We start from the raw sequence: 23,213 nt of genomic DNA, 5'->3' as shown, positions 1-23,213 counted from the left end.
TCTTTACTTTGCAGACAAAATCTGGCATTCGAATTGAAAATTCATATTTCAGCTCGAACTCAGATAGACCGTTATAAATGTGTCAAAATTCTATGGTTCTGCTAGCATTTTCCAAGATCTTGCATTTAAGAAATCTCGATTATCTCATACTCCAAATCACCATAGAAATTTCATAAATGTCTTGTAAGAATAAAATAGCAATACAACAATGTCCTTGCAGTACCAAAAGAGGTACAGTGATTCACTCCAGAACTCACCTATCTAGAGTTCAAGGACCAGTCAATTTAGACCACTCAAATTGAATCCAACGGTCTCATTAACTTATTCTGCTGGCTCACCTCATACAAACTAAGAGCTCCGATTTCTCTTTCACACAAACCAAAGATCCAGATTTTCTGATTCTTAAGCTCTGGACGCTAAGGTCCCGAGAGGATCCCAGATTCCCAAAAGGGTGCTGTAAAACTGTAAAAAGTAGGGGATATTGTGCAATAAAAACTTAAAACTACCAAAATAAAAAAAATTTATACATAACTCACAGTGTAGCATGAAACTACTGGAGCAGCCTGGTGAATAATAATACAGATGAAAAGGGTACAAAATTTGTATAGTCAATAAAAGAACATTTACTCATATGGTAATTTACAAGAAGATCATCAGATTCACAGATCCCTTCTGCAGAGAGGGCATGAGCCATGGCTTAGGAGCCACTTATCTATACAAGGCAGGTGAAACATGTGATGGCAGTGTGGCAAGCTTCTTACTGTCTCTCCAATCTGAAAATCCTGATCATGTAAACAAAATTCACGATGTCAATCACTAAGTTCGAAATTGAGACTAATTCTATCGCTTATGAGCGAAAAAAGATGGTTTCTTTAAGATTTTTTACCTGAAGACAAACTGAACAGGAGACTTTCTCCCCCGAAGCATCCACATTGTTGTGGCAGGTAATTTTGATCTTCGGGATCTTTTCAACTGAGTCTCCGGGCAACCCTTTGGAGCTGCCGGTGTCGAAGATGTTGGGGATCTCATCAAAGGTTGATTCCACAGCACCCATCTGGATAAAGAACGACGAAACGAATAGTAAATTAGTAATTAGCAAGCACATGAATGAACCTCTTGGAGTTTATGTTGCCTAACATAAAAACTGGCATCTAAGCATTGAAATTACCTGACTTTGCACTGCACTTAACATGGCTGGGCCAATCCGCTCGCGGACTAATCTACCGCTTAGGAGACTAGCAATGACATCAATCTGCATAGATTACACGAAAACACGAATTAGTCATACTGGCATTTGCTACTTAATTAAACCTTTGGAGATCAAATACACCAACTCAGGAATTCTAAAGAACCAAACATTTGGGGCATTTGGGCGGCGACCACCTAACCATATAAATATTGGGGTCCCCAAAATCTTAATTGCTCACCAAATACAGAAGACACCCAATTCCTGATTCATCTGATTGCCAAAGAACAAGGGAAGATTCAAACACTTCAATTGAAAAAACAGCTCCTGATATTGCTCCAACTGCAGCTCCTCTCACAAATCCACTCTCAGTTTCTTGCCCTATCAAAGCTCCAGTCATTGCTCCTAACGTGCTGCCCACTGCACACAAAAATTGCCATTTCCATTAGTCAAAATATAACATAACGTACAGCCTTCCTTCTCTGTATTGTTCCAATTTTATCGGATGTCCCAGAAGGGACAACCTAACATACAGTTCTTAATTTCAAAACACGCTATGTTCCAAGGATCCAGAGACCAAAAAAAAAAAAAAAAAAAGAAAAGATGAACAAGCTTTCCCAAAAGAACCCTTTTGTCAACAAGTAAAGTTTTGAACTTTGATTGGAGCTAGAATTTAACAAAACAATGGCATACGAAATTCAATTCAATTCTCCAACAAAATTCAGGAATCCAAATGCATGCAATCATTAATTTCCTCTGTCACAGAAATAGAGACCCAATTGATCTTTCCTGCAGAAATTAACAATCCCAAGAGCCAAAATCCAATCATTGCAAAATATGCCATATACCGACATCAAAAAACACAGAAACAGATCAAAAAATCAACACCCTTTAATGCATTAACAAAAGAAAGACAGAAACTTTCGACGAACAAGCAGAACCCAATTCAGAAAAAATAAAATAAAACGAACCTAATGCAAAGAAGAAGGTGAAGATCGCAGAGAAAACGTTCCCGAGAACCACAGAGACGGCGAAGTTGCAGAAATCCTTGACCCGTTCGACGAAATTCCCCAACGAAAACGAATAGGAAGGAGACAAATGAGATGGGTGCGCAATAAAATCCATTGCTGTTTGCGTTTATAGCAGAAGAACAAGGCTTTTGGATTTGTAGCTGAATGTTTGTTGAGTTTAAAGCAAAAATATGAACGAATTTAAAACCCTTTTCAAAGCTTTGAATATCTCCCTCTATATAAATATGTGTATATATATAGATTTATATACAAAGGGAAGATGGATGGAAAGGTGTATTGCTTAGTCCGTAAGAGAAGAAGGGAAAATGAAAACCACATCAACCAACTCGCATTTAAAGCTCTCTTATTTTTTTTCTCGTTTGACATAAATCTCTCTCTGTTTCTCTCTCTATAGCTTTCTCTCTCTAGGTCATTAAGCTCTGTTTTTCTTCCATCGCAGCTATATTTGCTCGTGGATCAAAGAAAATATAGCCCTGGTAGAAAAAGAGTGGTAATTTTGGTTTCAGAAAATACATGAGACAGAGAGAGAGAGAGAGAGAGAGAGAGAGAGAGAGAGAGAGGATATTAACTTTAAGAAGCTTCTCCTTTGACAATTGATCAAGCTGTTCAGGTTGTAAAATCGTCCCACAAAACTCGTCACTGCAAGTTTATTTTTAATTTTCCATCACCCGTTTTTCAACCAGGATAGACGAAGGAAGGAGAGAGTCAAGGATGTGGGGTTGGTTTTTTGTGAGATTTGGTGCCAAATTGATTGGTCATCGCTGAGATTTTGTTTTAATAATTCCACAGTGTAGGCTAAGGCAACGATAATATCTTCTTATTCTCGCAATATTTTTTTTAGATGACGAATTTGTGACACTATTTTTTCTACATAATTTTTTACACACTTTTTTTTTATAAAACTCACTATATAAATGTATTTTAAAGGCTCAAATCGTCTGTCTTTTATATCTTCTCTCAAATATCATGTTTGCCAAAATCACCCAAATATGAAACCTTATAATCGCTGGATTTGACTAATTTTTTGTAAGGATGATTTATAAATTATGTTCTAAAAAGCCTCATATAAACGTGTGTCAAAGTTGTATAAAAAAATAAAAACTAACGAAAAGTCTAAAAAAAACTTATCTTTTAACGAAAATTCATTTTTAAAGGTATAGTGAATAGTGCAAGTTAAAGATAAAAATGTAGTTTTTCGTTAAAAGTGAACAATACCGGGAGTGTTTTATTAAAACTTCCTAAAAAAATGATGACATGGATCTATTCTTTTTAAATTTTTTTTTTAAAATGTTATTGAAAGTTTAGGTTTGATCAGGGTTGCTTTGGTTAGTAGGTTTTCCCAAATATGGTATGTTGCCAAGAATTCCTGCCTGCCACCTCAAAATGGAAATACTATTACAATGTTGGTTTTGAGTGGAGTAAGTAGGTCTTCAACCAAAACGAAACCAAACAACAGATAGGTACGTTTTAACTTAATATTATTTTAGATTCAATTGAATAGAAACAAAAAACTTGGCAGATTGAGGAATGTTCATACAAAATATATTAGATTTGTTTTATACAAGTGGGAAGGGTGATTTCTGCTATTGGATATACCGGATAAATTAATGTTCAAACAAATAAAACTGTAAGAAACTGCCGAGATGTTTATAATTTAATTGGTTAAAAAGTATCCATCTTAGCATCCGAGATTTTAGGTTAGGATTTACATTTTTCTAATATCACTTGTACGAGAGAGTAAGTTTTGGTGCAATGAAAAAGTTGTTCTTTTGCGATCGAAAAGTTTCGAGTTATGAAAACTATATCTTTGCAAAGCAAGAGTGAGATTGAATACAATAGACGTTCCCCTCAATCTTCGCAAAGTGGATGTTCTTATTGGCTTAGAGTCATCCTATTTTTTAATATCAATTTTATAAAAAAACTTTTAATGAAATTATGTTTATATACCTGTTTTCTCCTTCAACACTCGTGTTTTCATTTTATTTTTCTCATTTATTTGTATCTACCTCTTATTTATTTTTATTTATTTATTCACTTCAATAGCTAGATAAAAATGAGAAAAGCAACAAGGAAAGAAAAAGGGTGTCAACTACAAGACAAAAAAAATTATATTAGATTTAGCTCAAAGAAAAGAGTGATGCAATTTGTACGTAAGAGTCCAACGAGTCATTCAAAATGTTCAACTTTGGACAAGCAAATGATAAGCGGTGTGGCTCTGATGGGTTCAAACCAAGCTACCTCTCGAACTCAGTTCAAAACTTGAAATTTGGTGTCTGTTAAAACTTGAATCCTCTATATGTGCTGCGTGTAGTAAAGAGTCTCACGCATGCAAATAAATACTAGCTAGCTTATAAATTGAGCTTGTGTGAAGTTCATTTGAACCTAATTGAGTGTCGAAAGTATTTCAAAATATCTCATAAGTAATTGAACTAGGGATGGAAAAATATCTTGAAAATCCCGATCCCAACCGAACCTGAACTGAAATTATCCCGAAATTTTCGGTTTTTGAAAATTTTCGGTTCGGTTATTATACCGAACCGTCCAGTTCGGTTTGGTATTCAGTCTAGCAAGGATTCGAACCCCTTATCTCCTCTTGGGATTCATGGAACTTCACCATTGAGCCAACTCTCGATTGTTGAAATTATAATACAGAAAATGTATTTATATGCTTAATAACCATTAGTTACTTATACTTAACCACTGAGCCAACTCTCTCTCTTATCTCTCAAATGAATCTATGCGCCTCTCTCTCTCACACTTAGACTCTAACCTCTCGGATCTAACCACTGAGCCAACTCTCTCTCTTATATCTCAAATGAATCTATGCGCCTATCTCTCTCACACTCAGACTCTCTCTAACCTCTTGGATCTCTCTACACTCTATCATCTCCTCCTCTGCTATGTCAACATCCTTGGACTCAACCTCGAATCGTCTCTGCACTATCTGCTCTCCTCCTCCTCCCTTTGTCACAAACTCAACACGTCGGCCGTCGAGTCATCAACCACTACACCATATATTGTAGTAGTATAACAAGAAGGAGGAACATTCTACTTTTGCAATTTTATTACGTCATTTATTGACTTTTATACGCTAGAAATGCACGCATAGCAGTCTTATTTGACAACGTGGTTATAAGCTTTTGTAAATATAAAATATCTATTTGACCAAAAAAGAACCTCTGAGAACCATCTGATCAAATTACGCGGTTGGAAGAAGAAAACCCATTTTTCTGAAAAAGTATACAATTGAATTAATTAAGGCGACTGCTTCTTCTTGCTCTTCGAGGCATGCATGGTTTTTCCCATGCTGACCATCCCACACCCTTATAGGCTCCCAGTTAAATTTAGAGGTAGCTATATATTGGACCTTGAGTGTGTGTTGCTTATATTTGCGTGAATGACTTTTAACTTTTAATATTATAATTATGCACTTTATACATCGCATCAATATTTAACGTTGTGACTTATAGACGTGAATGATTGTACTTACCATTTAAACGGCTTTGACTATTTATTATACATTCATTATAATTTTAAGGGAAGATGAATACTACTATTCAAAAGTCCTGTGTCATGTTCAATTTTGTAGATTTGCAATGGCAACGAACAACAATAATTCATACCTCTAGAAATTAAATCGATCTTGAAAGAGATTTTGCAAGTCAGTGAAAAGATTGAGGAAGTTGGGGTGGCTCTGTCAAGTTTCAATGCAAAGAGTTGTAGATGCTACATGATGACACCAAGAGAGTTCTGGATACTGTAATTTTGTATACTTTCATCCAAGGGAGAAGTGAATATAATTATATAATAATATGTATCACATGCATGCATATATACATAAAAGATATTGTAATCATTTTGAAGTTGCAGTCAAGAAAGTTTGAAGTACTTGATGAAGCTAGAACTTTCTTTTCTTCTTTGCCTTCACCACACGAATAAATTATTAAGATCTATAAGTTCGTATGTTCTAGCTTCATCAGAGCACTCAATTATTGCTGAAGATGCACATAAGCTGATGCAATACATATGCTATATTAGTTAGTTCTTATATCATTCTCAAAAGAAAGTCCATATGACTTAATATTGATGTAGTACGAAATGGGGTAAATATCTAGGGGTGTGCTATCTACACACCATTTTTTACTTCTCACATACCCCTTGTTAATTTTTGTCTGTTGATCTTCTTCAATTCATCCGATCTGACGGCCGAAAACCAAAAAGGTGTGGGAGAAGTAAAAAGAGGTGTGTGGATATCACACCCCAAATAGTTATTAGGAAAGGCAAAGAAAAAGAAGCACTTTAAAATTGACAAACCCAAGGGACGTAATAGAAATTTATAGATTTAGAGTCCGAGTTCTAGTTTGGGCCCATGGCACCTTTCTGAAAAGAAAACGACGTCATGGGTCAAGCACGTTGCCATGCAATTAAGTATGACGGATTTTGGCCGTCTGAGGCCGTTTAGGCTTCCAAAACGCCGTTTAAAGTTTCGTAATAAAAATCGGACCTTTTGGTTTTCGTCCGATTATGTTTAATTAATGTCGTTTTAATTCCTATAGTCCTTTGAGTTGTTCCAACATCATGTAATTTTTTATTTTTAAGTCGTTCGATGTAACAATTGTATTCATTCAATCATTAAACAATTTCAACCCTTTGGGATTTCTCTTAAATTCTGGTGGACTCCAGACCCTGTTCTTCAAAGGATTACGTTGATATGATTGGTTTGTGTTGCATCAAATATATATTTACAAAGATTGGAAACTATATGCATTTTCCCATTGGAAGTAATAAATATTTCTACCCACATAGAAAACGCACATAAAATTTTCGTTTCGTTTTTTTATAAGTGTGTCAAACTGTGTGATTTATAAAACATGAACTGATATTTTCATTTTCTTTGTAAACAATAGAATAATTTACATTATATTTATTTAAATTTGAGGGTTGTGAATTCGAAAACAAATGTATGCAGGAACATACCAATGTTCATATACATGTTGTGATCCTTTTTTTTTTTTTTTTTTTTTTTTACAAGAAACGATAGCGGCATTTCATTGATCATCACAAACAAATACAAGGTTGCTAATTGGATATATTGCTCTAGTGACCAACACATTGATTTGGAGTGAATTTTCACAAACAAGCGATTAATTAAAAACATCTACATGACTACCACAAGTACAAGTGCACCAATACAAATGCGTCACAAGAACGATAGACGCAACAAACCTATACCAGTGCACATACCGATCTTCGTTGATAAGCGAGGCCACACAATGTCATTGTTGGAGAGCAAAACCACATAAAGTTACCTTGAAAGATAAGATCACATAATCATCGCGCGAAGGCGAGACCACATCAAGCCGTCGCTCAAAAGTGAAACCACATCATCCGCCAAACACGGCACAAACAAAATCTACGCTAATCCAAAAATAGAATCCACCAAACACGGCAAAAACAAAATCTACGCTAATCCAAAAATAGAATCCACCGGTCCCCTAATCTTAAAGGAAGGCTAAGACACTCTATATAGACAAGACCACCTGCAACTTCACCACCCTAGCTACGAATTTCTTTCCTTTGGCCAATAGATTTTGTGATCTATACATCGTGCTCTTAATTAGTTGGAGGGAAAGTCATACATGCATGTATACATGTCAATGATCTCTCACGATTTCTTAATCTTATTTCTTCCACTTGATGAATGGTGGTTAAGCTAAACACTGACCCTTGATCATGTCAATGATCGTCCAAGAATTTGTGACGCAATTAGTCAATAAATTGTTAATTGCATTACAATCAGGTCCAAACCTCAATAATAAAGAATAAATATGTATGTTTGTACCATACTTAGGGCATCCGTATTTAGATCTCGTATAAATACTCGGGGGACTCAAATGTAATTATGTAATAAAGGAAGAGACAAATATGTAATAAGTGAAGAGCCCTTATTCTATAAAATGACTCCTCACTCTCCTCATTGGGAGAGGCCAATTCTTAGGCCTGAGATCCCCAAACTCCCTCACATTCAGAGAGCCTCATTCTCACATTACAGAGGCTCTCTCCCTCACAATCTCCTCAGAGAAATACAATAATCAGTGTGGACGTAGCCGAAACATTGGGGTGAATCACAATACATCTTGTGTTATTTACATTTCTTGCAGATTCACGGTCGAATTTACATTGTTCCAAGATCTCCGGTTTTGTGCATCAACAATATATATTAATATTCAAGGACACTTAATTGTGGTCATCTTTCAAGGTTAAAATGTGAAGTGAATTTCCAGTTTATTAGACATAAAGTCACGTGACATTATTTTACTCAAATCATAAATGTTAATTGTTCTTTTTTAGTAATATACTTTAAAAATAGGACAAGCATATCTTGTTGCCTACTTTTATTACAACCTGTATTTCTAATGTGCACCCTCGGAAGAGAGATATGGTTGGTTAATATCGTAATCTAATCCATGCATGTAGTAATTAGGTACAAGTAAAAAATGGTTAAATGACCTTCATATCACTGTGAAAATCCACCATATCTTTTACTGTCCAAAGTAAAACTGAGAAAAGAATTTACTCAACTTAATATGCATCAGATATTTTCACATTAGAAATATGGTTTTTCGTTAAAGTGAACAGTACCGCAGACTTTTCGTTAAAACTCCAAAAAACCATCCAAGTGGCCGGTCCCCATCCTCCTAAAGGGGCCGGCCATACCCCTATAAATACTACCTCATTTTCTCCAAAACTCAATTCCAATTCTTTTGCAAAATTCTCTAAATTCTCCAAATATTTTTCCCTCAAAATTCTAACTTTGACATCGGAGGTTTTTTGGCCAAAGCCCCCTCCCCCCCCCCCCCCCCGGGAAATCCATCATGGGCGCATGCAGCTCTTGGCCTTGATCTAAGGTGTTAATTATTTTTGCAAGTGCATTTTCGTTCAAGAACAAGAAGGAAAAAATTTACATTCACATTATATACTAATTTATAATTAAAAGAGAGTGAGACAGTTTGAACTCGATACACAATATGATGAAATTATGAAATTGAAGACTTTAATCATCCACCTCTTACCTTTAGCGTGGACCTTGCCATTTTCAAGTTTTAACAACCCTCATTTTTGCTTGTGTCTACATTACGATGGTTTCACGTAATAAGAAATTTATATTTGAAAAAGATAATCAAGATTACACTGTATAATCACTTTCAGATTAGAGAAAGTCGGTGATGGTTGAGGTGACATGTCATTAATGATTCTAAAGCAAGTTTCTTTAATTTGGTTGATTTACTTGCTTTTTTAAATTTCTATAAGGAATAAAAGACGGGGAAAACGATATGGCAATTAGTAGCCACTGTATTAACCATCTTTTGCTCAAAATTAGTTTGCTTCGACATTATTTCCCTTCTTATCTGTAAGAAGCTATTCTTACGTTTTGTAAATGCAAAATAACCCATTGATTCACATGTCAAATTGTGATTTTTCTGATACATTAGGAACTAATATACCTATAAACATATTTTGCTCAAAATTAGAGCTCGTTTGGATGTGCTTTTAAAATGACTAAAGGTGTTTTTGGTAAAAAAGTTTTTAGAACCAATCCTTGGTAAAAATGCAAGTAAATCCTAAAAAAAAGCACTCAAAGTGCTTCCTGGAAGAAACACAAAACTGGTGCTTCTTGCAGAAAGCACTTTAAGTGTTTTTGGAACCCAAAAACATTTTCTCTAAAAGCGGTTTCAGTCATTTCAAAACCACATCAAAACGAGCCCTTAGTTTATTTTGACATTGTTTGCCTCCTTCATCTGCAAGAGTTATTCCTACATTCTGTAAATGCAAAATTACTCATTGATTCACTTGTCAAATTGTGATTTTTGTTTTGCTTTTGATACACAAGGAGCCAATATACTCTATAACCATATTTTGCTCAAAAGTAGTTTATTCTGACATTGTTTGCCTCCCTTATCTGCAAGAGCTATTCCTACGTTCTGTAAATGCAATAACTCACTGATTCAAATGTCAAATTGTGATTTTTTTGATACGCCAGTATATTCCACTCATATCATAAAATAAAATAAATAAAAAGCTTAAGCAATTTCAAACTATATTCCTTTTGTGGTATAGGAATTTCCCAATCCCAACATTTGTTTTGGATATTTCAAAAATTAAGACCTCACAAAAAAAATCAAAGAGATTAATATCCCACGCAACCCCAACCCAATTTGTTCTAAAAATAGCAAAAGGCATCAAGATTCTTGGAAGCCGTCCACTTCCAGAGGATCCAAAGGCCCATCTTTTTGCCTTATCATCACTGACCCAAAAGTCACCCAACCAACAGTTCAACAGCAAATCACATGAAAAATGCGCAGGAACAGAAAAGTAGACTCGACCCCACCGAATCATTGCCCTTCCACTAAGATCAGGATATTCATCGGACCAAAACCAAGAACACACGACAATATCAATAACAATAACAGAACTCCAGATAACGTTGCCAAGTGTTTCCCCTTCTTCCTTCACTTCACTCTCTCGAATCGTCGGCCCGAATTCGAATTGAATCGAAACCGAAAGCTCGGATCTTTATCGCTAAATGGGTACATTCACTATCCACCGGCTCGATCGTAGCTTTTTATTTGTTTATTTTTTGGTTTTTTGTTTTAATTTTTTATGTTTTGGGGTGGTTTCAGCGGCGGCGAATCCGTTTCAGAAGATACTGACGGCGCTCGAGAAGCCGGACGGCGGCGAATTCGGCAAATACTACAGCTTGCCGGCTCTCAACGATCCCAGAATCGGTTTGTTTGTATCTCTGATCGGTTTTACTGTATTTTCTGTTTGGTTGCCGAGAAAGTGTGGGAAATGAGTAGAAAGTTTGAATCTTTGTGGTTTGTGTTTGTGAAAAGTAGTTGCTTTTGGATTACTGCGGGGAAACAGAGTGTTAATTTTGTTTATTTCACTTGAAAGTGTGAAAGTTTGTGGTGAAATTGACTATTGCATTGGTGTTATATGTTGCAGAGAAGCTGCCATTCTCGATTAAGATCCTTCTCGAATCCGCTATTCGTAATTGTGATGAGTTTCAAGTGAAGAGTAATGATGTTGAGAAAATTATTGATTGGGAGAACACTTCTCCCAAGCAGGTTGAGATCCCATTCAAACCTGCTAGAGTCCTGCTTCAGGTAAATCAGTGTGTGGATTTTCAGTCTTGAAATTTGAAGTTATCACAGTTTAGCGTTACGTGGATTATCAATGTGTTGTTCATCTGGTTCTCAGGACTTTACTGGAGTACCAGCTGTCGTTGATCTAGCTTGTATGCGTGATGCCATGAACAATCTGAAGGGGGATTCTAACAAGATTAACCCATTGGTGAGCTACATATATGCGTGCATTGTTGCTTAACATTGGCAGTTTTTTATTTTTTTTGCTTTTAACTGTTTCAAAGAGTATCAACATTGGCTTCTCATGAATGTAGGTCCCAGTTGATCTTGTCATTGATCACTCGGTTCAAGTAGATGTTGCAAGATCAGAAAATGCCGTGCAGGCAAATATGGAATTTGAGTTCCAGCGAAACAAAGAACGGTTTGGTTTTCTGAAGTGGGGATCAGATGCATTCCATAACATGCTTGTTGTTCCTCCTGGATCAGGGATTGTTCACCAGGTAATTCAATCAATTTGGGAAACACAAATTTTAACCTCTAATATATTATTCCAGGATACTAACCTGCGACATACATTTTGAAATGCTGATTACAGGTTAATTTGGAATACCTTGGTCGAGTTGTGTTTAACACAGACGGCTTGCTTTATCCTGATAGTGTTGTCGGGACAGATTCACACACAACTATGATAGATGGATTAGGTGTCGCTGGCTGGGGAGTAGGTGGTATCGAAGCAGAAGCCACTATGCTTGGCCAGGTAAAGAAGTGCATCCATGGATCCTTGCCAGCTTTTTCATGAATAACTTGATGTCTTCGTTAGATTTTGTTGACCCTAGTATTACAGTACAACCTGAGTTTTATTGCGGCACATTTGTGCAATTTCTTGTCCAGAAATATACATTTACTCTTTTTTTTGTCTCTCTTTTCTTCTATACAGCCCATGAGCATGGTCCTGCCTGGTGTTGTTGGGTTTAAATTATTAGGAAAACTGAGAGACGGTGTGACAGCTACTGACTTGGTTCTTACAGTAACTCAAATGCTGAGGAAGCATGGAGTTGTTGGCAAGTTTGTGGAGTTCTATGGTAATCCCGTACGCTTTAATCATATTATCTAGTTGTACTGGTGTTTCAATGATAGATGCTCCAAGTGCTGCTTGGTTTCCATTTCTTCTCACATCAGATGTTGGCCATTGCTTTCTTTTGCAGGGGAAGGCATGCGTGAATTGTCACTAGCAGACCGTGCCACTATTGCCAACATGTCTCCCGAGTATGGTGCAACCATGGGCTTCTTCCCAGTGGATCATGTCACCCTGCAGTATCTAAAACTTACGGGCAGAAGTGATGACAAGGTAACTGCTTGTTTAAACACTGTTTCATTTATCTTGGCCATTTGTTTGTATGCTGAGATAAAAGTTACCATGTAGGTCGCTCTGATAGAATCCTATTTACGGGCTAATAAGATGTTTGTCGACTACAATGAGGTAAAATATGTGCACCCACTATGTTTGGAACCTTTCTATTTAACATGTTCTGTAATGTTGATTCTGAACTTTCTGAATGAACAATTTTCTCAACACAGCCCCAGATTGAGAGAGTGTACTCCTCCTATCTTGAGTTAAATCTTAATGATGTGGAACCATGCATATCCGGTCCAAAGAGGTAGGATTTCTTGGTAACTCAAGCTAACATGCACACTTCATTGGGTCCAATCTTTTGTGGCGTGACACTGGAATAATATGTTTTCTAGGCCACACGATCGTGTTACTTTGAAAGAAATGAAAGGGGATTGGCATGCATGCCTTGACAATAGAGTTGGATTTAAGGTGAGAAGTGCCGTAATTTAACTCAAATGTTCTTTCAGAACTGCTTGGAAGCTATGGGGCTCATTTGGAAGTTCAAGAATTTGGTTACTTTATAGATTACTGTTCACTTAAGAAAACATTTTCCTGAAAAGCTTATGTTTCTTGCAATGTATTGCAGGGTTTTGCTGTGCCAAAGGAATCTCAAAGTAAGGTTGTAGAATTCAATTTCCACGGAACTCCAGCACAGCTTAGGCATGGGGATGTTGTTATTGCAGCTATCACCAGTTGCACAAACACCTCAAATCCTAGTGTAATGCTTGGAGCTGCTTTGGTTGCCAAGAAAGCTTGTGAATTAGGATTGGAGGTTAGATGTCTCTAATTATGGCTCATTTCTCATGTCTGTGTAATCATTTATAGGATAATAATAATAAATCAATTGAAATAAATTTACAAGAAGATTGGTATACTAGGGTAGAATAGAATGTCATGGACAATGAATTTCGTGTCATATAAAATGCATTTTCATACGCCTGCGGTGGACTCTTCAGAATGAGTCCATTTCCACTTTGCCTGCCGTGTGATTACCAAAATAAGTGCCTGCGTTGCGCAGGATAACTTTGCTGTCCCCCTGTTTGTTAGTCTGCTGATTACTTTTGATGTCACGTAACCGAAAGATTAGTTTTATTTCTGCAGTATATAACGTTGGGCAATATAGTGAATCTTTTTATTAACTGTCCTTGCATCATTTTTGTGCCTTTTATTAGGTCAAGCCATGGATTAAGACAAGTCTTGCTCCTGGTTCTGGGGTTGTAACTAAATACTTGCAAAAGAGGTAATTTTAGAATCTCTATTTTTTGAGGTACGCTACCTTTGTTATTTATTCTTAAATCATGTATTGTTCTGCAGTGGGTTGCAGAAGTATTTGAATCAGTTAGGATTTCATATTGTTGGGTATGGATGCACGACATGCATTGGGAATTCAGGAGATATTGATGATGCAGTAGCGGCTGCTATTACAGAAAATGGTAATTTTCTCTACAGTTTGTGCTCTTACAGATACTACTTCGTGGAGTCTTACATGGTGACTAAGTTGATTTTCTGCACGTGTACAGATCTTGTAGCTGCGGCTGTATTATCTGGAAATAGGAATTTTGAGGGTCGTGTGCATCCGTTAACAAGGGCTAATTATCTTGCTTCTCCTCCCCTTGTTGTTGCCTATGCTCTTGCTGGAACGGTATGGAACTCTTGCACAGACAGTTGTTACTCTCTGTATCATGTTATGTTGTATGCATTTTTATGCCACTCATCAGCTGATTTTAGTCTCGTAAAATTTGACTTTTGGTGCAGTATCTCATTTGTTTGCAATGCTGCAGGTAGATATTGATTTTGAAAAAGAACCAATTGGGGTGGGAAAAGATGGAAAGAAGATATTTTTCAGGGACATCTGGCCATCCAATGAAGAAGTGGCAACAGTAAGTTGCTCTACTATCGCGCTATATAATTCTATAAGATTTTGAAATGATGTGCACAAGGATAGTTTCTACTATTTAAGTCGAGGGATCGGAAATTCATTTTGTTCTTGTCGTGCTGTTTTCAGGTTGTGCAATCAAATGTGCTTCCTCATATGTTTATGGCTACATATGAAGCAATCACCAAGGGAAATCCAATGTGGAATCAGTTATCTGTACCATCTGGCACTCTTTATGCCTGGGACCCAAAATCAACATATATACATGAACCGCCGTACTTTAAGGATATGACCATGTCTCCTCCGGGCGCTCATGGTGTGAAGCATGCTTACTGCTTGCTCAACTTTGGAGATAGTATTACAACTGACCACATCTCACCAGCTGGTAGCATCCACAAAGACAGCCCAGCAGCTAAATACCTTCTGGAACGTGGTGTTGATAGAAGAGACTTCAACTCTTATGGAAGTCGCCGTGGTAATGACGAGATTATGGCAAGAGGGACTTTTGCTAATATTCGGCTGGTCAATAAGTTTTTGAAAGGAGAAGTTGGTCCCAAAACAATCCACATTCCCACCGGAGAGAAACTGTCTGTGTTTGATGCTGCTATGGTAATGCATTTCAATCTCAACTTTTACTCAGGTTATCGAATAATCATTTTAATTCCTCAGGAAGGTTTTCCTCCGTATTGGATGTTTAATGTTGATGCTTTCGACCCTGACCGAGACGTGTAATATTGACTCCTCTACTTTTATTGACAGAGGTACAAAAGCGAAGGACATGATACGATTATTTTGGCTGGTGCTGAGTATGGAAGTGGAAGTTCTCGTGATTGGGCTGCAAAGGGTCCAATGCTATTGGTATGCCCTCTAGCGGTACCTTAATTATGCATTTGATTCCGTTATATGTTTGCCTTATCTCTAATGAAGTCTGTTTTAAACATGACAATTTTCAGGGTGTGAAGGCAGTCATATCGAAGAGCTTTGAGCGCATTCACCGTAGTAATCTTGTTGGCATGGGCATCATTCCGCTATGTTTCAAGACCGGGGAGGATGCTGACTCTCTTGGTTTAACCGGCGAGGAACGCTACACCATCAATCTTCCCAGCACTGTCAGTGAAATTAGACCCGGTCAGGATGTCACAGTGGTGACAGATAATGGCAAGTCCTTCGTATGTACACTACGTTTCGATACAGAGGTAAGACACTCCATCACCCTTCGCTTCTTTCGTATTTTCGTTGCCCGATCAAGCTCGGGTTACTTAAATTTTGGCTTGTTCCGTCTTTGGTGCAGGTTGAGCTGGCATATTTCGATCACGGAGGCATTTTGCAGTATGTCATCAGGAATCTGATCAAAAGCTAGATCAACAACCACTTGACGGGTATCGACAATGCCGATGCAGGTCAAGATTGTACCAATTTTTCCGCTCAAATTAATCGACGTGTTTCAGCAACAATACGAAGTTGCTTCAAATCCCAGCGCTGACGACCCCAGCTACATTATAAATAAAGGAATATTGGTGGGAATATCTGTTGTATTAGAAAAATAATCATGTTTTGGCAACAATACGACGTTGTGAAATTTGGTTTTTATTGGAGGTGTGGAGTGTTTAGGGATGGGCAGCAGTTATGGCGTGTGGGTAACTGCGGTTATTTATCCATAATCGTTTATTCTCATGTCCGCATAATCGTTTACCTGTTGGGTAATTGTCTAAACGGTTATACCTATACCTATACCCATAATCGTTTATAAACGGTTAACCATACTCATAACCGTGTACCCATTTAATTGTAACCGTTTAGTACTGTTTATCCATTTATCATTTTTAAACCTGTTTATCCTTTCATTTTTACCATTTACTCCTTTTTCACCGTCTATGTGTTTTTTTAACAACTTGAAAATTAAAAAAGAAAAATTTGTCATAATTTTCTTTTTCTAACAATTAAACACCGTTATAGGTATATTCATCGTACATTTCCGCATTTTAATTTTTTAAGTTCTTACTTATACCATTCCAATAATTGAAATAATATTTTACAGACGATATTTTTAACTGTTAGCAATGAAGGTAATATAAAATTTGCTAAGTATTCTTGGGTTACGAAAACTGTTAAAAGACAGTATTCTTGGGTTATTTAACTCAGAATGTAAAATATTAACATAATATATATATAATGGACCATGAAATTTAAAGTGATTAAGGAAAGTTATATTATATTAGCTATAGAAATCATGCACTATAGTCAATATCATTGATCTAAGTTTTGTATGATAGGAAACATGATTTGTGTTAATTTTACATATATAAAATAAATGGGTAAATGGTTATACCCATAACCGTTTATTTATCTAAACGGTTACCCATAACCGTAACCATAAAATTTAAATGGGCGGATAACCACGGTTATCCATAACCGATGGGTATTTGCCCATCCTAGCAGTGTTAATGCCACTTTGTTTTCAGCTTGCTACGCATGCACACAAATTTCAAATTTCCTAGTTTTTGTTACTCGTATGTAGGGTTACATGAACTACTGTCGGTCTATATCAAGGAATTATCCGCCAGCGCGTTGGGTTATGCTTGTTACGTAGAACTAGACTACTAGTGCCACACATACTAATCTGTCACAACACGATTGAGACAACAGATACGTATATGTGACTACAATTTATTGAATAGTGAGGTCACATAAAGTCATTGAATAACGAGGTCACGTAAAGTCATTGAATAACGAGATCACATAAAATCATTGAATAGCGATGTCACTTTATTAAATAACGAGGTCACGTAAAGTCATCGTAAAGGAACAAAACCATTTGAAGTCATCATTAGAAGACGGGGCGGCATAACTCGTCACTCAAGACAAAAATCACGTCCAGCCATCGATGTAGTGCTACCACAACACTGGCTAGGCGGGACAACAAAACTAACCTACAATAAGAAGGGACCTACTGGTCAGCTCATCAAGCCACAACTACCTGCAACATCGTCACAACCAACTTGAAGCCCAACGCAGCGGAGCTGCCATATCTGACACACCACTGCCAAGCCGGAGCAAGGGGCAGTGGCGCCTGAAATTTCATTTAGGGTTTTGTGGGGGGAGGGTCGGGGAGAGAGAAAGGGTCCGGGACTGAAAGTTTAGACACCAACCTCTTACGAAAAATGCATCTTAGCGCTTACACCGTCCATGTTCTACCTTGATTCCCCGTGAAATCTGGTGATTAAAGCTAGTCTAGTCGAGTATTATTTCAAACAAAAGAGAGCGGGCAATTGGCTCCGCAGCTGGAATACATAAATCCTTGAGAAACAAAGCAAACATACGTTGCGAAAATCTGCTACTCGCAAGATGGGGCACCAAGAACTTATGTGGAACACTTCTCCCTTTGGGGATAGCATTCTTGCTAACTCATCATCCTCGTTCTCTTGTTTCTATGATCCTGTATTTGATTATTCAATAAAAAAGCTAGAAATAACATAAAAAGAGTTGTAACGATAGTTCGTAAATTACTTCGCTTTATCAGTAATAGGTATATGATACCGCAGTGGATAGAACTTGATCAATGCTTATTTCTCCTCAGCACCATCTCGGAAATCTTTGCCTCATTCATCATGTCTGCAACTCAACTCTGGCGTGTCACGCCATCTTCAGGTTGGGCGTGGGCAAAAGATGTTGTTCGAACTTGGAATATCTGTTAGCTGCAAGACAGGGCCAGAACCCAAGTTGTACACTGCAACTTCTCTAAACATGTTTTTCAACTCATTGCACTCGTAACTCTTGCGATGAAGAGCCTTGTTGAAATAAATGCATTTCCCCTCGACTCCGGGGAAATCTCGAGCAGACAGAGAGTACCAGCCGTCATCTCCGAGGACCAATATTCGATCATCCAAAGCTTGCGCCTCAAGCTTAACCCATTGTTTCTTATGAGCCTCCAGCTTTAAAATCTCGAATGTAAGGTCCTACGGGTTGCCATACCAATACTTATCGACTAAAAGCAGCTCTCCCAACGACTCCACCAACTTCTTCTTCCCGCTATGACGGCAAGAGATATTCGCTAGTGAAGATGCAATCATTTCCATATTCAGACAAGAATCAACCCCTACAGTTCCCCCGTCCCAGCACTACACAGCACAAAACCTTCCTTTGTAAAAAATAACATCTTGAAAATCAGGTATATGTCGTCGAACTTCAAGGGGAAGTTGATGCCCTCTACAACATCACCACCTAGCTCTCCGTAATATAACAATCCGAATATATCAATCGCCATGAAAGCAGGGAAATCTAGATTCAATGCGGCCACCATAAAATGATCATCAGGCGTGTAAGGATCGTGTACTAGAAAATACATTTTTGCCACTTCAACTACCCTAAATTCCAATAAGTTGAATACCTTTGGCATGGACTTGGGCTGCCCTTCAAACAAGCAAGAGAGCGGATGCGACGCTCGATGAGTTTGTTGTTCACCCCGCTGACGATCAGGACCTACTTCTTTGACATTATAATCAACCAACCTCTTTCCGGGGATCGTCATCGGTGGGAGGTGCAAGATGATAGACTGCGCTCTCGATGACGGTAAAGCCTCCGGAATGAGTATATTCGCCGTCCTTTCCGAACGCAACCGACAGTTCTAAGGGTAACTGGAGCAGGTTCTTGAAGGGAGGAATAGAGGACCGCCATGACTTACAGACCGCACGGAATCTGGGAAACATCGGTTTTAGTGTTCAGGTGGTTTCCGAAGTTCGCTAACAGTTCATGTGGGATATTATCTGCACCACTCACCATGTCAAGGATACTTGTATTGTACGTCTTGGTGTTTTCTTGGAGGAGGAAAAGGAGCAGTGTACTTGTAGTCTAGGGTTTTTGCCTATCGTGGTGAAAGCTGAACTTTTATATCCTCGAGTCCTAACGAGAATCGGAAAACTTTTCAATTCAATATCCTAGATTAATTGTCACTCAAGACTCTAATAGTATTCCTCCTCACTTATAAGTCAGATATCTTAGATTCGAATCTTGTGGATAACGAATTTAATACCAAATTAGGTTGTTCATTGTGTGGCTTAGCCGAACCCCTCTCTCCTTAGTGTAAAATATATCGTTGTACTAAAAAAAATCCTAAATTAATTAATATTCATGTTGTAGGCCTAAAGGAGAGGGCCAGCGGCAGAGAGTGCCAGAGATAATTTGAAAATTCTGTGATCTGATTTATCACCCTGTCTTTATTTGTAGCAATAAGGAGAGTCTTGCTCTCCGAGGAATACAAGATGTACAATGAACTATCTAAAAGATGTCATAACGTGAATAAATTAGTGAACACGAATGTTCATAAACATATAATTAGTACTTGTAATTTTCCGTGAATATCTCTTGCTGTTTCTTTTCATCAACTCAACGTTCTAAACCTTCTGAGTTCTTACAGTAGGAATTTCCATTAAAAAAGAAAAAAATCGAACTTATTTCATCGATGCGTTGCGATAATAACAAGAATATAGAAGCTCTTGAACAAAAATTGAATTAGTAGTAGAACAGCTGTCGACTGTAGCACATCAAAATCTAAGGCATGCAGGCGCCGATCCGTATACTTAGTTACAAATGAGACGTGAAGCACAAGTACAAAAGCTCTGGCTTGAGATATTGACAAGTACTACACCGACCTAAGAACTTGTATAACCTGCCAATCATTGAAAAAATGATACATATAATTTAAGTGTAGAAATAGCATATAACAGCACAACCCGAACCAAGCCATATATAAGAACAAGAGCATAGAGCAAGTCAGTGGCAGATTTTGGGAATTTGAGAAACGGAATTTTGTAGCTTCACAGAATGCAGAAACCGTAAGTACTGTTAGTTATCTATTTTGGGTAAAGATAGTTACCTTTTGTATAATAGTTCAAATACTGTACTCGCTGACACGGATCCATTTAGTAGATGACCACTTATTCCCCTTAATCACAGGGCATCCGCCTGAAATAAACATGAGTCGAAGTTAACTCAGAGGTACTACAAGTCAGCATACTTGTGAATAAGTAATAAAAGTTACAAAATTGTAAGCAGAAAGGTTTTAAATATGAACAAAATTAAAAAAGGAAGCACTCATAAACAAATGACATTTTCCATGATGGACAATTTAGGATGACTTAAATCTGGAATTGATGCTTCACAAAGCTAAATATCAAGAAGCTACTAACCATGTAAACTTGAAGGATCTAGACTTGCGTCAGGCCTCATGCTCCAGAAAAGCAGTGCATCGCCCATCTTAGGTTTAACTGAAAGCCCTTTTTTACCGCATTCAGATAGCTCATACCACCAAGGCACAGAACTAATATTCCCCTTGGCAGCAGGGAACACAGTCTCACCCCCTTCTTCAACATCTGAGCTGCGTGCGCCACATGGGAGGAGAAAACATTTGCAAAGGATATAAGTGGGTCTATGATGTAGTGCATCAGAAATGTGAGTATTTGGGCAGCTATGAGAGGAAACTTACAGGTACATAAGAACCGTAGCTATACGTTGGCCTCCATTCTTGGTGTTAAAGTCATCTTGAAAATAGTCAAAGTGAGGTTCATACTTCTGTCCAACTTCATAGTGGAGAACCTGAAGCCCCTCCCCCTGTTCTGTATTTGGTTTAAAAACTAGCTTGTGACTTTTACGAAACACACATAGCTACACTATGAATAGATGAATATCCTAAAGATTGTATCCCACAGAAAGGTAGTATCTTCAACTTCGAAGGCAAAAAGCATTAAAAAGAACAAGAAAAAAATCAATAAGAAGGCGGATATGTGCGCAACAGCATACCTACAGGTAAAAAGGTGAAATTAGCGATTTTTTTCTCAATGTTCCTGATAATTTTATCGCGCCCTCTTGCCAAAAATGTTCCAGAGCTTGTACGAACCCTGCACGCAACAGGTAAAACAATTGTACCACACATGAAGGCGTAAAGCAAGGGAATGAAAAGAAACACAGCAGATTTTCCCTACTACATCTTATAACTGGAATGAAACGAGATAACTACGTGCGAAATAAAGACCTGCTATCTCTGCTCTTTCCGGTTTCACTATCAACTACCGATGACTTGTGCATAGTCGGTTTGGCAAGATCGATTAGGTATTCACATTCCTCCTTGGTCTGCCAACATTAGCCAACCAGGGTCAGATTCCGCCGGCTTTAGATTCCATCGAATCCCGGCACTTATGAAGCATTAATTTCTTCCAAAAGTAAATGCAATGCAATTACCCATTACAAATAAGAAATTACACACAATTATTTACTCACTCTATATACAATGCAAGATATATTGGCACAATTATAACAAAATCCAGGACTCTCATGGATTGCTCAATTCAGTATCTTGAACAGTAATTACAAAAATGCAATCCAAAAATTTCAGAAAAATCATAAATTTTCAATGAGTGGGAGAATTAAAGGCGGCTCAGTTCAGCTCACCAAGAAATTGTGATACACAAAAGCTCTTGGCTCCCAAGAGATGGCTTCGACCCACTGCTCCCCAGCCTCATTTTCCTCATTCCTAACAAACCCACAAAATTCAATATAAGTACCAAATTACCAACCGAAGCAATCAAAGCAAAGAATGCAAACAGACTCGTCGCTCACCTCTCGACGCTCTGCCGCGAGATCGAGCTGAGATCGTTGGCTTTGGGGGAGCCGCCGGCGGAGCCGCTGGGGACGGAGAGGATGCCGAGGGCGAGGAGAATGAGGATGACGAAGGTGAACATGACCAGCAAGGTCAGGACCAGCGTCGTGGACGACGACGACGACGTTTTGCGAGCCGGGAGGCGCGAATACCGAGGCTTGACAGCCATTGTTGCTTCTGGGACAAGGAATTGGGGATTTGAGATCGTTCGGATTGGATTCGGGAATCGGAACAGCAAGATCTGAAGCTCTGTGAGGGGAGATTGGATTAGAGCATCGAATAGTCTCTACAATTTTCTAATATTAAACGAGCTTTTGTTTTTTATTTGTTTTTTTTAAAAGATTATCAACGTATAGTGTTGCATGTCTATATAAAAAACAAAAAAACAAAAAAACAAAAAAATGTTTGACATTTTAATGTGAGAAGATGGTTGTGAATGGTTGATGGAAACATAAACGGTCGATGTTAGCACCAACGTTTCAAAGTCACACTTGCAGGGAGATTGGTACTAATTGTGGTAAATGGTGTATGTCGGTCAATTTGCATCATTCGTAAGCTAATTTGTTTTAGTCATTTAAGGTAAGACGATATATTTTAAGGAAAATTAATGAAAATGATTTGAAAACTTTGAGTTTTAACGATTATGGTGAAATAAAGGGTAAAGTGATAGTATCAAAATTGACTTTTTAGTGTAAAAATATGGTTTTTCGTTAAATTGAATAGTACATTAAACTTTTCGTTAAAGTTCCTTATATTTTATTGTGCATGACATAATTATACTGGGAAAAAGGGATCCTAGGGATCTCGTAATCATAACCGTTCATCGTATATCGTGTAATCAGTTTTCATAATGTACTATTTATATTTAATTTTAAAATTTAATTTTTGAAATGATTTTTGATCGCCGGATCCTTTTCTATTATACTGAAA

The 23,213-nt window shown here is 37.6% G+C and overlaps 3 protein-coding genes and 1 pseudogene across 3 annotated transcripts; 1 reads left to right on the top strand and 3 right to left on the bottom strand.

Moving 5' to 3' along the window:
* Nucleotides 1-503: 503 nt before the first annotated feature.
* LOC126589664 (NEP1-interacting protein-like 1) lies at nucleotides 504-2,889 on the bottom strand. The gene is made up of 5 exons (XM_050255037.1): nucleotides 2,158-2,889; nucleotides 1,428-1,606; nucleotides 1,169-1,252; nucleotides 887-1,054; nucleotides 504-782 (listed from the first exon to the last, which is right to left on the bottom strand). The coding sequence occupies exons 1-5, from the start codon at nucleotides 2,309-2,311 to the stop codon at nucleotides 660-662; spliced, it is 708 nt and encodes a 235-aa protein (XP_050110994.1). The 5' UTR covers nucleotides 2,312-2,889; the 3' UTR covers nucleotides 504-659.
* Nucleotides 2,890-10,637: 7,748 nt separating this feature from the next.
* LOC126589657 (aconitate hydratase 1) lies at nucleotides 10,638-16,227 on the top strand. The gene is made up of 20 exons (XM_050255026.1): nucleotides 10,638-10,805; nucleotides 10,899-11,003; nucleotides 11,224-11,384; nucleotides 11,479-11,571; nucleotides 11,678-11,863; nucleotides 11,959-12,120; nucleotides 12,301-12,445; nucleotides 12,569-12,711; nucleotides 12,787-12,843; nucleotides 12,942-13,021; nucleotides 13,110-13,185; nucleotides 13,343-13,528; nucleotides 13,929-13,996; nucleotides 14,071-14,189; nucleotides 14,277-14,398; nucleotides 14,538-14,636; nucleotides 14,762-15,241; nucleotides 15,392-15,490; nucleotides 15,586-15,828; nucleotides 15,924-16,227. Exons 1-20 carry the CDS (start codon nucleotides 10,802-10,804, stop codon nucleotides 15,990-15,992), a joined length of 2,697 nt encoding a protein of 898 aa, XP_050110983.1. The 5' UTR covers nucleotides 10,638-10,801; the 3' UTR covers nucleotides 15,993-16,227.
* A 2,004-nt stretch (nucleotides 16,228-18,231) lies between these two features.
* LOC126600896 (F-box protein SKIP23-like) lies at nucleotides 18,232-19,678 on the bottom strand (annotated as a pseudogene).
* Nucleotides 19,679-19,976: 298 nt separating this feature from the next.
* On the bottom strand, nucleotides 19,977-22,625 carry LOC126613870 (probable prolyl 4-hydroxylase 10). The gene is made up of 8 exons (XM_050281488.1): nucleotides 22,244-22,625; nucleotides 22,076-22,157; nucleotides 21,660-21,757; nucleotides 21,428-21,525; nucleotides 21,114-21,243; nucleotides 20,818-21,005; nucleotides 20,505-20,593; nucleotides 19,977-20,297 (listed from the first exon to the last, which is right to left on the bottom strand). Exons 1-7 carry the CDS (start codon nucleotides 22,450-22,452, stop codon nucleotides 20,520-20,522), a joined length of 879 nt encoding a protein of 292 aa, XP_050137445.1. The 5' UTR covers nucleotides 22,453-22,625; the 3' UTR covers nucleotides 19,977-20,297; nucleotides 20,505-20,519.
* Nucleotides 22,626-23,213: the final 588 nt, after the last annotated feature.

This window comes from Malus sylvestris, chromosome 2, assembly GCF_916048215.2.
Source record: "Malus sylvestris chromosome 2, drMalSylv7.2, whole genome shotgun sequence".
Lineage (NCBI taxonomy): Eukaryota > Viridiplantae > Streptophyta > Magnoliopsida > Rosales > Rosaceae > Malus > Malus sylvestris.
Note: the sequence above shows the minus strand (reverse complement) of the source record. Positions and strands in the feature narration are given on the sequence as shown.